Below are 12,504 nucleotides of genomic sequence, written 5' to 3'. Positions count from 1 at the left end.
GTGTTTCCTCCGACACATTGGTGCAGCTGGCTTCTGGGGTTAAGCGAGCAGTGTGTCAGGAAGCAGTGCGGCTTGGCAGGGTTGTGTTTCGGAGGACGCATGGCTCTTGACCGTTGCCTCTCTCGAGTCCGTACGGGAGTTGCAGCGATGGGACAAGACTGTAACTACCAATTGGATATCACGAAATTGGGGTAAAAACAATCAAAAATAGTGAATCAATGGGTACGTATCATTAATTTACAAGTCCAAAAATGAATGTTGCAACTACGGATTCTAGCTTTAATATGATGTTAAACCTCTTCAATTAACAGAATATAATGTTTCTTTAGATGAGAGGCCTGCTGGTGTAGAGGAAACCTTCCTGCTCTGTCCTGCTCCTGTTATAAAGGAAGTAGGAAGGTAAGTTACTCCTTTATCTACTGCAGTATTCCAGCGTATTCTTCAATCCTGCGTGGTCCTGGAGTACTACAGGAAGTTAGGGCATTAGTTCCAGCCTACTAACCTGCCCACTCTGTAGCGCTCTGCCACTGCTGCTGGATTGGTAGATTGGTTTAGCAGATCAGTGTCCTTGAAACGAATTAGGGCCAAAGTCGTTTGTTGCTGTGATCAATCAGTCACCGCTAACAACCTTAGACAGTAATCAGAGAGAGAATGAGTTAGAGAGAGGAAAGGAAAGAATAGAGGAGGAGAGATGTAGAGCCTAAGAACATGGTTTAATGAGACTTGGGGGAAAAAACGCAGGGGAAAGACAGAGTGTGTGCGCGTCGAGTTTGCTTGTGTGCATGTGAGTGTGTGTATGAACACAGTCACTACGGATGAGAGACGTATGCCCTGTCTAAAGCCTTCACCCCAGCATCCTCCGTAGCCACCCCAAATTTGAGAGCACCTCAGGGGGCAGAGAAAGATCTACTCTGGGCTAGAAGCTGGGACAAACTGCCCTCCAGCCCAGCACATAATTATACCGCTGTCCCCGACCCACAGACACCTCCAGGTGATCAACTGTCTTGTTGCTGTCACTCAGAAGTCTGAGGAGGGCTTGAGATTTTCTTGACTCGCGGTTAGATCGATTCACCACTGCAACCCACTCTTAAAGACACAATTTGCTTGCAAGCTGTAGCAAGGAGAGAGAGTTTATTATGTGTCTTTGTTTACTGTGACATTGGATTTAAAAGTTGGTTTGGTGAGTGTATTTTATTTCTCTATTTCTCCGTCTGTTATTAGTCAGTCTGCTTATTGATGGATCGAAATGTACAGAATGGTTAACTGAAAGAGGGAGGGTCATGCTTTTTAAATTTCAGTCAAAGGGACGGTTTAGTATTTGTTAAATCTAATCCAGCAGAGGGTCAATATTTCAATATTTCTCAGTGCTTAAGAATTAATACCTTATTAGGCTAGATATCGATGTGTGCCTGATGCTGTCCCCCATTTCTGATTCTCCACTTGGCGCTCAATATCAAGTGCACTTATAGGCTATTTAATGTAGTCTCAATCATTATCCATAACCTATAGGCTATAGGCTACAAAGTGCATGCTCGGAGAAGCACAAAGGTAATATTTTTAAGATAGCTGCTGGGATGGTGTAAATTAAACTAAACTGCATTACACACTGCAGGGGATATTCCAACCCTGAGTCCCGGCCTGCTCTGCTCTTGCTGATCAAAAACGTTTTTGTGTGCTGCTTAACCAATGGCTGTGCTGCGTAGGAGGAGGAGAGTCAAAGGTTTCTTCTGACATTGTTTGTCGTTGATTAAGCCTAATCTTGCACGTGGACTAGCCTATAGCCTAAATTCTGTTCAGTTTGAGATTGAGAGCGTGAAGATTATGCGGAGGACTGGAGGTCAACTTTGATACCTTGCTATTACTATATTTGATTTGATTAAAAACAATCGGTTTCTTGCCCCTTATGTATTTATCAGAGTTATTAAACTCTTAATAAGCCAGATTCAAGTCATTTAGAATGTGGTGCTGAAACATGAAGCAGTAGCAGATTCAGAAGACACAATAACCCATATATGTTTACACATTTATTCAAAATAAAAACAAAAACAGAAATACTTTATTTACATAAGTATTCAGACCCTTTGCTATGAGACTTGAAATTGAGCTCAGGTGCATCCTGTTTCCATTGAGTCCACCTGTTGTAAATGCAATTGATTGTACATGATTTGGAAAAGATTACCAAACGTATAAGTCCCCACAGTTGAGAGTGCCTGCCAGAGCATAAAACAAGCCATGTGGTCAAAGGAATTGTCCGTAGAGCTCCAATACATGATTGTTGGAGACTTTTATCTCCCTCACCAACTTTAAACATCTGCTATCTGAGCAGCTAACCGATCGCTGCAGCTGTACATAGTCCATCGGTAAATAGCCCACCCAATTTACCTACCTCATCCCCATACTGTTTTTATTTATTTACTTTTCTGCTCTTTTGCACACCAGTATCTCTACCTGCACATGACCATCTGATCATGTATCACTCCAGTGTTAATCTGCTAAATTGTAATTATTTGCCTACCTCCTCATGCCTTTTGCACACAATGTATATAGACTTTTTTTCCTTTTTCTACTGTGTTATTGACTTGTTTATTGTTTACTCCATGTGTAACTCTGTGTTGTTGTCTGTTCACACTGCTATGCTTTATCTTGGCCAGGTCGCAGTTGTAAATGAGAACTTGTTCTCAACTAGCCTACCTGGTTAAATAAAGGTTAAATAAAAAAATTCAAACAATTGTGTGGAGGCACAGATTTGGGGAAAAGTACCCAAAAAATGTCTGCAGCATTGAAAGTCCCAAAGAACACAGTGGCCTCCATAATTCTTAAATGGAAGAAGTTTGGAACCACCAAGACTTTTCCTAGAGCTGGCCAAACTGAGCAATTGGGGGAGAAGGGCCTTGTTCAGGGAGGTGACTAAGAACCCAATGGTCACTATGACAGAGCTCCAAAGTTCCTATGTGGAGATGGGAGAACCTTCCAGAAGGACAACCATCTCTACAGCACTCCACCAATCAGGACTTTATGGTAGAGTGGCCAGACAGATGCCACTCCTCAGTAAAAGGCACATGACAGCCCACTTGGAGTTAGCTAAAAGGCACATAAAGGACTCTCAGACCATGAGAAACAAGATTCTCTGATCTGATGAAACCTGTATGCCAAGCGTCACATCTGGGGTAAACCTGGCACCGTTCATCACCTGGCCAATACCATCCCTAAGGTGAAGCATGGTGGTGGCAGCATCATGCTGTGGGGATATTTTTCAGTGGCAGGTAGACTAGTTAGGATCGATGGAAAGATGAACGGCGTAAAGTACAGAGAGAAACCTGATGAAAACCTGTTCCAGTGTGCTCAGGACATCAGACTGGGGTGGAGCTTCACCTTCCAACAGGACAATGACCATAAGCACACAGCCAAGACAATGTAGGAGTGGCTTCGTCTCAAGTCTCTGAGTGTCCTTGACTGGCCCAGCCAGAGCCCGGACTTGAACACGATCAAACATCTCTGGAGAGACCTGAAAAATGAGAGAAGCTCCCCAAATACAGGTGGGCTAAGCTTGTAGCGTCATATCCAAGAAGACTCAATACGGAAGAGGTAAGATGCTACACTACAGGACTGTTTTGCTAGCACAGACTTGAATATGCTTCAGGATTTATCCAATGGCATTGAGGAGTTTACCACCTCAGTCACCGGCTTTGTCAATAACTGCACCGATGGCGTCGTCCCCACAGTGACCGTACATGCGTATCCCAACCAGAAGCCATGGATTACAGGAAACATCCGCACCAATCTAAAGGCTAAAGCTGCCGCTTTCAAGGAGCGGGACACTAATCCCGACGCTTATAAGAAATCCTGCTATGCCCTCAGACGAACCATCAAACAGGCAAAGCGTCAATACAGGACCAAGATTGAATTCTACTACACCGGCTCTGACGCTCGTCGGATGTGGTAAGGCTGGCAAACTATCACAGACTACAAAGGGAAACCCAGCCACAAGCTGCCCAGTGACGCGAGTCTACCAGACGAGCTAAATGCCTTTTATGCTCGCTTCGAGGCAAGAATCACTGAAACATGCATGAGAGCACCAGCTGTTTGATCACGCTCTCTTTAGCCAAGGTGAGCAAGACCTTTAAACAGGTCAACATTCACAAAGCTGCGGGGCCAGACGGATTACCAGGAAGTGTACTCAAAGCATGTGCAGACCAACAAAGCAGACCAACAAAGCAGGCGCAGACCAGTCTTCACTGATATTTTGAACCTCTCCCTGACTGAGTCTATAATACCTACATGTTTCATACAGACCACCATAGTCCCTGTGCCCAAGAAAGCGAAGGTAACGTGCGTAAATGATTACCGCCACAAAGCACTGAAGTTCTTTTAAAGGCTGCTCATGGCTCACATCAACACCATCATACCAGAAACCCTAGACCCACTCCAATTCGCAACAGATCCACAGATGACGCAATCTCAATCGCAATCCACACTGCCCTTTCCCACCTGGACTAAAGGAACACGTATGTGAGAATGCTGTTCTTTGACTACAGCTCAGTGTTCAACACCATAGTGCCCACAAACTCATCACTAAGCTAAGGAGCCTGGGACTGAACATCTCTCTCTGCAACTGGATCCTGGACTTCCCGACTGTCCGCCCTCAGGTGGTAAGGGTAGGAAGCAACACATCTGCCATGCTGATACTTAACACGGGGGCCCCTCAGGGGTGCGTGCTTAGTCCCCCCTTGTACTCCCTGTTCACCGACGACTGCATGGCCAACCATGATTCCAACGCCGTCATTAGGTTTGCTGACAACACAACAGTGGTAGGCCTGATCACAGACAACGATGAGGCCTATAGGGAGGAGGTCAGAGACCTGGCAATGTGGTACCAGGAAAACAACTTCTCCCTCAATATGAAAAACACAAAGGAGTTGATTGTGGACTACATGAAAAAGTGGTCTGAACAGGCCTGAAAATGCACCCCTGCCTGGTATGGCAACTGCTCGGCATCTGATCGTAAGGCGCTACAGAGGGTAGTGTGTTTGGCTCAGTACATCACTGGTGCCAAGCTTCCTTTCATCCAGGACCTATTTATTAAGCGGTGTCAGAGGAAAGCCTACTTACAAGCCCTTAACCAACAATGCAGTTCAAGAAATAGACTATTCTCTCTGCTATCGCACGGCAATCAGTACAAAGTGCAAAGTCTATGTCCAAAAGGCTCCTTAAAAGCTTCTATCCCCAAGCATTAAGGCTAATGAACAATTTCTCAAATGACCACCCGGACTATTTACATTGACCCCCCTTTGTTTTTACACTGCTACTACTCACTGTTTATTATCTATTCATGGTCTCTTTACCCCTGCAAGTGCCTTGCAAAAGTATTCATCCCCCTTGGCGTTTTTCCTATTTTGTTGCATTACAACCTGTAATTGAAATAGATTTTTATTTACATTTCATGTAATGGACATACACAAAATAGTCCAAATTGGTGAAGTGAAATTTTAAAAGGATCTTGTTTCAAAACATTTGAGGGAAAAAATGGAAAAGTGGTGCATGAATATGTATTCACCCCCTTTGCTATGAAGCCTCTAATTAAGATCTGGTGCAACCAATTACCTTCAGATGTCACATAATTAGTTAAATAAAGTCCATCTGTGTGCAATCTAAGTGTCACATGATCTGTCACATGATCTAAGTATATATACACCTATTCTGAAACGAAGTCTGTAACACCACTAAGCAAGGGGCACCACCAAGCAAGTGGCACCATGAAGACCAAGGAGCTCTCCAACAGGTCAGGGAGAAAGTTGTGGAGAAGTACAGATCAGGGTTGGGTTGTAAAAAATATCAGTATCTGTCCACAAGACCGTTTTAAGCCGTACACTCCACAGAGCTGGGCTTTACGGAAGAGTGGCCAGAAAAAAGTCATTGTTTAAAGAAAAATATAAGCAAACACATTTGACTCCCCAAACATATGGAAGAAGTTACTCTGGTCAGGTTCGACTAAAATTGAGCTTTTGGCCATCAAGGATAACGCTATGTCTGGCACAAACCCAACACCTTTCATCACCCCGAGAACACCATCCACACAGTGAAGCATGGTGGTGGCAGCATCACGCTGGGATGTTTCATTGATAGGGACTGGGAAACTGGTCAGAATTGAAGAAGTGATGGATGGCGCTAAATACAGGGAAATTCTTGAGGGAAACCTGTTTCAGTCTTCCAGAGATTTGAGACTGGGACGAAGGTTCATGTTCCAGCAGGACAATGACCCTAAACATACTGCTGAAGCAGAACTCGAGTGGTTTAAGGGGAAACATTTAAATGTCTTGGAATGCCCTAGTCAAAGCCCGGACCTCAATTCAATTGAAAACCTCTTAAGGATCCTCCCCTTTTTTTCTATTTTCGCCTAAAATGACATACCCAAATCTAACTGCCTGTAACTCAGGCCCTGAAGCAAGGATAAGCATATTATTGGTACCATTTGAAAGTAAACACTTTGAGGTTTGTGGAAATGTGAAAGGAATGTATGAGAATATAACACAATAGAACTGGTAAAAGATAATACAAAGAAAAAAAACAGTTATTTTGTATTTTTTTTGTTAACTGCTAGCTACTCTTCTTCCGTGGCATAACCCAACGGGAGAAGTGTTTCCCTAAAAGCTGTCTTTGTTTAAACATCTTCTATTGTACAGAATGTGAATAGCTTAACCAATTGATAGTGACAGACTTAGATTACTTCCCAAGCAAAATCAGCCTCAAAGAAATGAACAATTATATACAGTGCATTAGGAAAGTATTCAGACTTTTTCCACATTTTGTTACGTTAAAGACATATTCTAAAATTGATTAAAATGTTTTTCCCCCTCATCAATCTACACACAATACCCCATAATGACAAAGCAAAATCAGAGTTTTAGAATTTTTTGCAAAATTATAAAATAAAAAACTAAAGTATTCAGATATTTTCCTCAGTACTTTGTTGAAGCACCTTTCAAATTTGATTTGTAATATGCACCGAATACAACAGGTGTAGACCTTTCCGTGAAATGCTTACTTACAAGCCCTTAACCAACAATGCGGCTCAAGAAATATAGTTAAGAAAATATTTACTAAATAAACTAAAGTAGAAAATTACATAAGAAAGAAAATTACATAACAATATCAAGGCTGTATAGGAGGGGTTGAGGTCATTTGTACATGTACAGTGGCTTACGAAAGTATTCACGCCCCTTGGCATTTTTCCTATTTTGCTGCTTTACAACCTGGAATTAAGATACATTTTGGGGGGGGGTTGTATCATATGATTTACACAACATGCCTACCACTTTGAAAATGCTAAATATTTTTTATTGTGAAACAAACAAGAAATAGGACAAAAAAACAGAACTTGAGCGTGCATAACTCCCTAAGTCAATACTTTGTAGAGCCACCTTTTGCAGCAATTACAGCTGCAAGTCTCTTGGGGTGTGTCTCTATAAGCTTGGCACATCTAGCCACTGGGATTTTTGCCCATTTTTCAAGGCAAACTGCTCCAGCTCATTCAAGCTGGATTGGTTCCGCTGGTGTACAGCAATCTTTAAAAACTTATTTGGGATCGGTGTCCAGTCCACGGGACGGTTGAGCTAATGTAGGCTAATGCGATTAACATGTTGTAAGTAAGAACATTTCCACGGACATAGACATATCTGATAATGGCAGAAAGCTTAAATTCTTGTTAATCTAACTGCACTGTCCAATTTACAGTAGCTATTACAGTGAAAGAATACCATGCTATTGTTTGAGGAAAGTGAACCATTTTGAACATGAAAAGTTATTAATAAACAAATTAGGCACAACAGAAATATGGAAATGGTTCATTGGATCAGTCTAAAACTTTGCACATACACTGCTGGCATCTACAGGCCCAAATCTAAATTGCACCTGGGATGGAATAATACATTATGGCCTTTCTCTTGCATAAAAATACAAAAGAATGGTTGGTTTTCTCTTTGTATTATCTTTTACCAGATCTATTGTGTTATATTCTACTACATTCCTTTCACATTTTCACACACTTCAAAGTGCTTCCTTTCAAATGATACCAACAATATGCATATCATTGCTTCCCTGAAGCAACAGGGAAGTTACAGGCAGTTAGATATGGGTATGTCATTTTAGGCTAAAATTGATAAAAAGGGGCGGATCCTTAAGTTATTTAATAGCTTACATTTTTCTGTGTCTGTCTGGTGTGGAAAGATAGGCCTAACTTTTTAAAGTACGATGCTCAGTTGCCTAATGATGGCTCAGATTTATTAATTATTTGCAAACAGGGACAGTTTCGTTGCAAACAAGACACACTGATTTGACATTGGAGAAACGTGACAAGATAAACACATAGGCCTATCTCTCTGTCCATTCTTAGCCTGTAATTTCAGTCATTTGTGTGGTATTAAGTTTCTGGTGATATGTAAAAAAAAAATTTAAAAAATTGGTAGAATTTCATGAACATATTTTAAAAGGCACAATGCTTTTAATATAAAAGAGATCTTTCCACCCCTACTCTTGTCCACACGGTCTGCAAACCCACAACCTTCTGGCCCGTAGCCCACGTTGACACGTAATGCTTACTGAACAAAGAACTTATTCTAAAACTGCATATCTAAAACTCTGGTCTGTCCAAGAAGCGAGGGTAAACAGTAGACATGTTCTCTTCTATCCACTTTGTTTTCATTATTATTTTGGTTATAGGGGATGGTCACTTGTGTTTTTTTTCAAGCTCTCAGGGAGGGTTTAGGTCAAATATGTTTCGCTGAAGGGAGGGCCATCTATTTGCATTTCAGGGGTCTTATTTTCTCAATGTAACCCGTATTATAAATCATGTTCATTCCCTTAAACCAACTGCTTGTATACTGTTCAGCAAAAACTAGAAGGGTAGAAAGGAGCAGTCAATACCTGGCTGTCAGGTTGGCTCGTGCCCACAACCACACCCACACCCCCCACTCCCTATGGGCATAATTGTGCTGCTTCTCCATTTCTGTGCCCATAATGGTGCCCATGAGTCTCTGTGTTGTTCTATTACTGTTACTGTGTCACCCCATTAGCACATGCTCGACCAACAACACTTGGGGCATGTGAGTAAGAGGAAATCAACTGTGAACAACCCAAGGGCGAGACGATGAGGCCTGTTTTTATGTGTTTACCCTAAAGGTCATCATATTTCTATCTTTCACACTTGTCTGAAAATGCATAATCATGAGGTTATTTTTAAAAACATGATGGTTGATGGTTTGGTTATGTGTCATTAACAATACTGTATGTCAAACTGCACTTAGTATTCCAAACCCCCCCCCCCCCTTTTGCCCTCAGAACAGACTCAATTTGTCAGGGCATGGACTCTACAAGGTGTCGAAAGTGTTCCACAGTGATGCTGGCCCATGTTGACTTCAATGTTGTGTCAAGTTGGCTGGATGTCCTTTGGATAGTGGGACAATTCTTGATACACACGGGAAACTGATGAGCGTGAAAAACCCAGCAGCTTTTCAGTTCTTGACACAAACCGGTGCACCTGGGACCTACTACCATACCCCGTTTAAAGGCACTTAAATTCTTTGTCTTGCCCATTCACCCTCTGAACGGCACACATACACAATCTATGTCTCAATTATCTCAATGCTTAAAAATCCTTCTTTAACCTGTCTCCTCCCCTTCATATACACTGTTTGAAGTGGAGTTAACAAGTGACATCACTAAGGGATCATAGCTTTCACCTGGATTCACCTGGTCAGTCTATGTCATGGAAAGAGCAGGTGTATTAATGTTTTGAATACTCAGTGTATATTTGAACCCCCCCCCCCCCACACACACACACACACACACACACACACACACACCCCTCAGCCCTGTCTCATATGATGAAGTCATCATTGCTGCTGTCACGCAAGCATATGGTGACTGGAAACCTTCTGGAAGAAGCTACACAAACACATATACACACACACTCATGGCAGAGGGCTGATTGATGGGTGGTACGATGGCTCTGTCACCAGGGTGCTGATCGCGCTGTGCCCCCTGCCTGCCCAGAGAGAGAAAGAGGGAGAGAGAGAGAGAGAGAGATAGAGGTACAGAGGCAAAAGAAAAGGGGGAAAAGGGAGAGGGAATACATATTTTTCTGTGAGTCTCAGTAGTGATCTCTGGTTTTCTCTGGTTTTCTCTCTCCATTCTGTTATAGAGAGAGGGAGAGGGAGGGGGAGGTCCTTGAAGGGAGTCTGGGGGGATGTACTCCCTCTCGCCTCTCCTCCCCTCCTCACCTCCCCCTTTTCCATTTCCTGTCTTTGTTTGCTCCCTCCTTTCTCATCCACCCTCAAATGACCTCAACCCCCCTTCCCCTAGCCTCCCCCTTCCCTTCCCTCCCCTCACTCAGTCCTAAACCACACTCTCAATGACCCCTCTCTTCTCTTGCCTCCTAAATCATTACAACTCACTTACACACTCTGCTCTCAAATATCAACCCACCAACCTCAAATCACTATTTAGTAGAGTTTTTTTTGCAACAACCCTACACACACAAACACACACACACACAAACACACATGTACATTCCTCCCCTCTGTATGTGTCTCCACGATCTGTGTTGTAGATAGAAGCACTAACATTAGGGCGGGGAAGTCGCTCAGTGGCCTAATGACAACTTTCCACATTGGGACTCTGGAATTAACCCAAAGTCCACAGGTCCCATCCTTTTTAAAGACTTGCTGGCAGTCGACAATGCAATCCTAACAAATGTTACTTTTCTACCCTGACCCCGTAAAGACGCATTCCCCAACATGTTAAGCCTTACAGGTCCCATACCGAACCAAAGTCCACAGGGCCAAATGGGATGGCTGTCCGAAAGCAGGTATTAGTGAAAGAGAGCAAGAACAGACAGATACGGAGAGAGGAATGTGTTAATGGCCTAGATCTTATTCATGTGTCAGATTTATAAAGAAAGCCATGAGTATCAAACGTAGATCTGTGTGCAGGTGGGCATCCACGTGTCCCTTGACATGATGCATGTAATGTCGTGCGTTCATGCTACAGTCTCATTTCTACCTTTTATCTTCAAAACAGAAACTATTTTCCCATTAGCGAACATGCAATTGTGCAAGTATTTTGAGTAAGTATTCTTGGTCCTAGAGTCATGAAATGTTCCGAGTACATTGAGGGGAGTTACAGCTAAAATTGGCAAAGATGTTGTTACAAGTTTTTCATACGACAGCGACGTTATGCAAGTATGCAACGCAATAACTCAATGAACTATGTAAAATGGCGATCCTGCGTGATTGCATAGAGACTCAAATTGTGGGCTGCACATATTTTTGGTACGCAAGTACGCAGAACAGCCATTGTAAGTAACTAATTGTGTACTTGCATTGTTTACTTAAGGTATATATTAAGCTTAAGTCTGAAAAGAGCGGCCTCCCGGGTGGCGCAGTAGTTAAGGGCGCTGTACTGCAGCGATGAGACAAGATAGTAGCTACTACAACAATTGGATACCACGAAATTGGGGAGAAAAAGGGGTAAAAAGAGAAAAGAGCATGGATGTGTTTTTTTCAGGGGATTTGGGGGGGGGGGATATGGGTTCTGAAATGTGTGTTGTGAGGGTTGATGGGTAATGTAGTGCTGTGTGTGTGTTGCAGGGTGATCTATCTCCAGGTCAGTATGAATGAAGGACTCTCCTACATCACCAGTTCTGTTCACATCACCACCATCGAATGTGTGAGTACAGCGATGTTCAACAATATGAACAAAGGCTCCAAAAATGACAGAATAATAAAAATTGTCTGGGACTTCCTGTGTGGAAGCACCCCATGCTTTCAATATACTTTGTATCCCTTATTGTTTCCTTTATTTTGGCAGTTACAGTGCCATGCGAAAGTATTCGGCCCCCTTGAACTTTACGACCTTTTGCCACATTTCAGGCTTCAAACATAAAGATATAAAACTGTATTTTTTTGTGAAGAATCAACAACAAGTGGGAGACAATCATGAAGTGTAACGACATTTCTTGGATATTTCAAAAACTGAAAAATTGGGCGTGCAAAATTATTCAGCCCCCTTAAGTTAATACTTTGTAGTGCCACCTTTTGCTGCGATTACAGCTGTAAGTTGCTTGGGGTATGTCTCTATCAGTTTTGCACATCGAGAGACTGAAATTTTTTCCCATTCCTCCATGCAAAACAGCTCGAGCTCAGTGAGGTTGGATGGAGAGCATTTGTGAACAGCAGTTTTCAGTTCTTTCCACAGATTCTCGATTGGATTCAGGTCTGGACTTTGACTTGGCCATTCTATTTTTGAACCATTCCATTGTAGATTTTGCTTTATGTTTTGGATCATTGTCTTGTTGGAAGACAAATCTCTGTCCCAGTCTCAGGTCTTTTGCAGACTCCATCAGGTTTTCTTCCAGAATGGTCCTGTATTTGGCTCCATCCATCTTCCCATCAATTTTAACCATCTTCCCTGTCCCTGCTGAAGAACAGCAGGCCCAAACCATGATTCTGC

General features: G+C 42.6%; 1 protein-coding gene across 3 annotated transcripts in view; it reads left to right on the top strand.

Annotated features, from left to right (window-relative positions):
• The window catches only part of LOC135510813 (anthrax toxin receptor 1-like), a 55,297-nt gene that overhangs the window by 15,905 nt on the left and 26,888 nt on the right, over positions 1–12,504 (top strand). For all 3 annotated transcript variants that reach the window (XM_064932064.1, XM_064932065.1, XM_064932066.1), the window contains exons 11-12: positions 330–399; positions 11,643–11,721. In XM_064932064.1, coding sequence (XP_064788136.1) covers positions 330–399; positions 11,643–11,721 — 149 coding nt within the window. The remainder of the gene's footprint in view (positions 1–329; positions 400–11,642; positions 11,722–12,504) is intronic.

The sequence above is a fragment of the Oncorhynchus masou genome, chromosome 23 (assembly GCF_036934945.1).
Source record: "Oncorhynchus masou masou isolate Uvic2021 chromosome 23, UVic_Omas_1.1, whole genome shotgun sequence".
Classification (NCBI taxonomy): Eukaryota; Metazoa; Chordata; class Actinopteri; order Salmoniformes; family Salmonidae; genus Oncorhynchus; species Oncorhynchus masou.
This window is presented reverse-complemented; position numbering and strand designations above follow the sequence as displayed.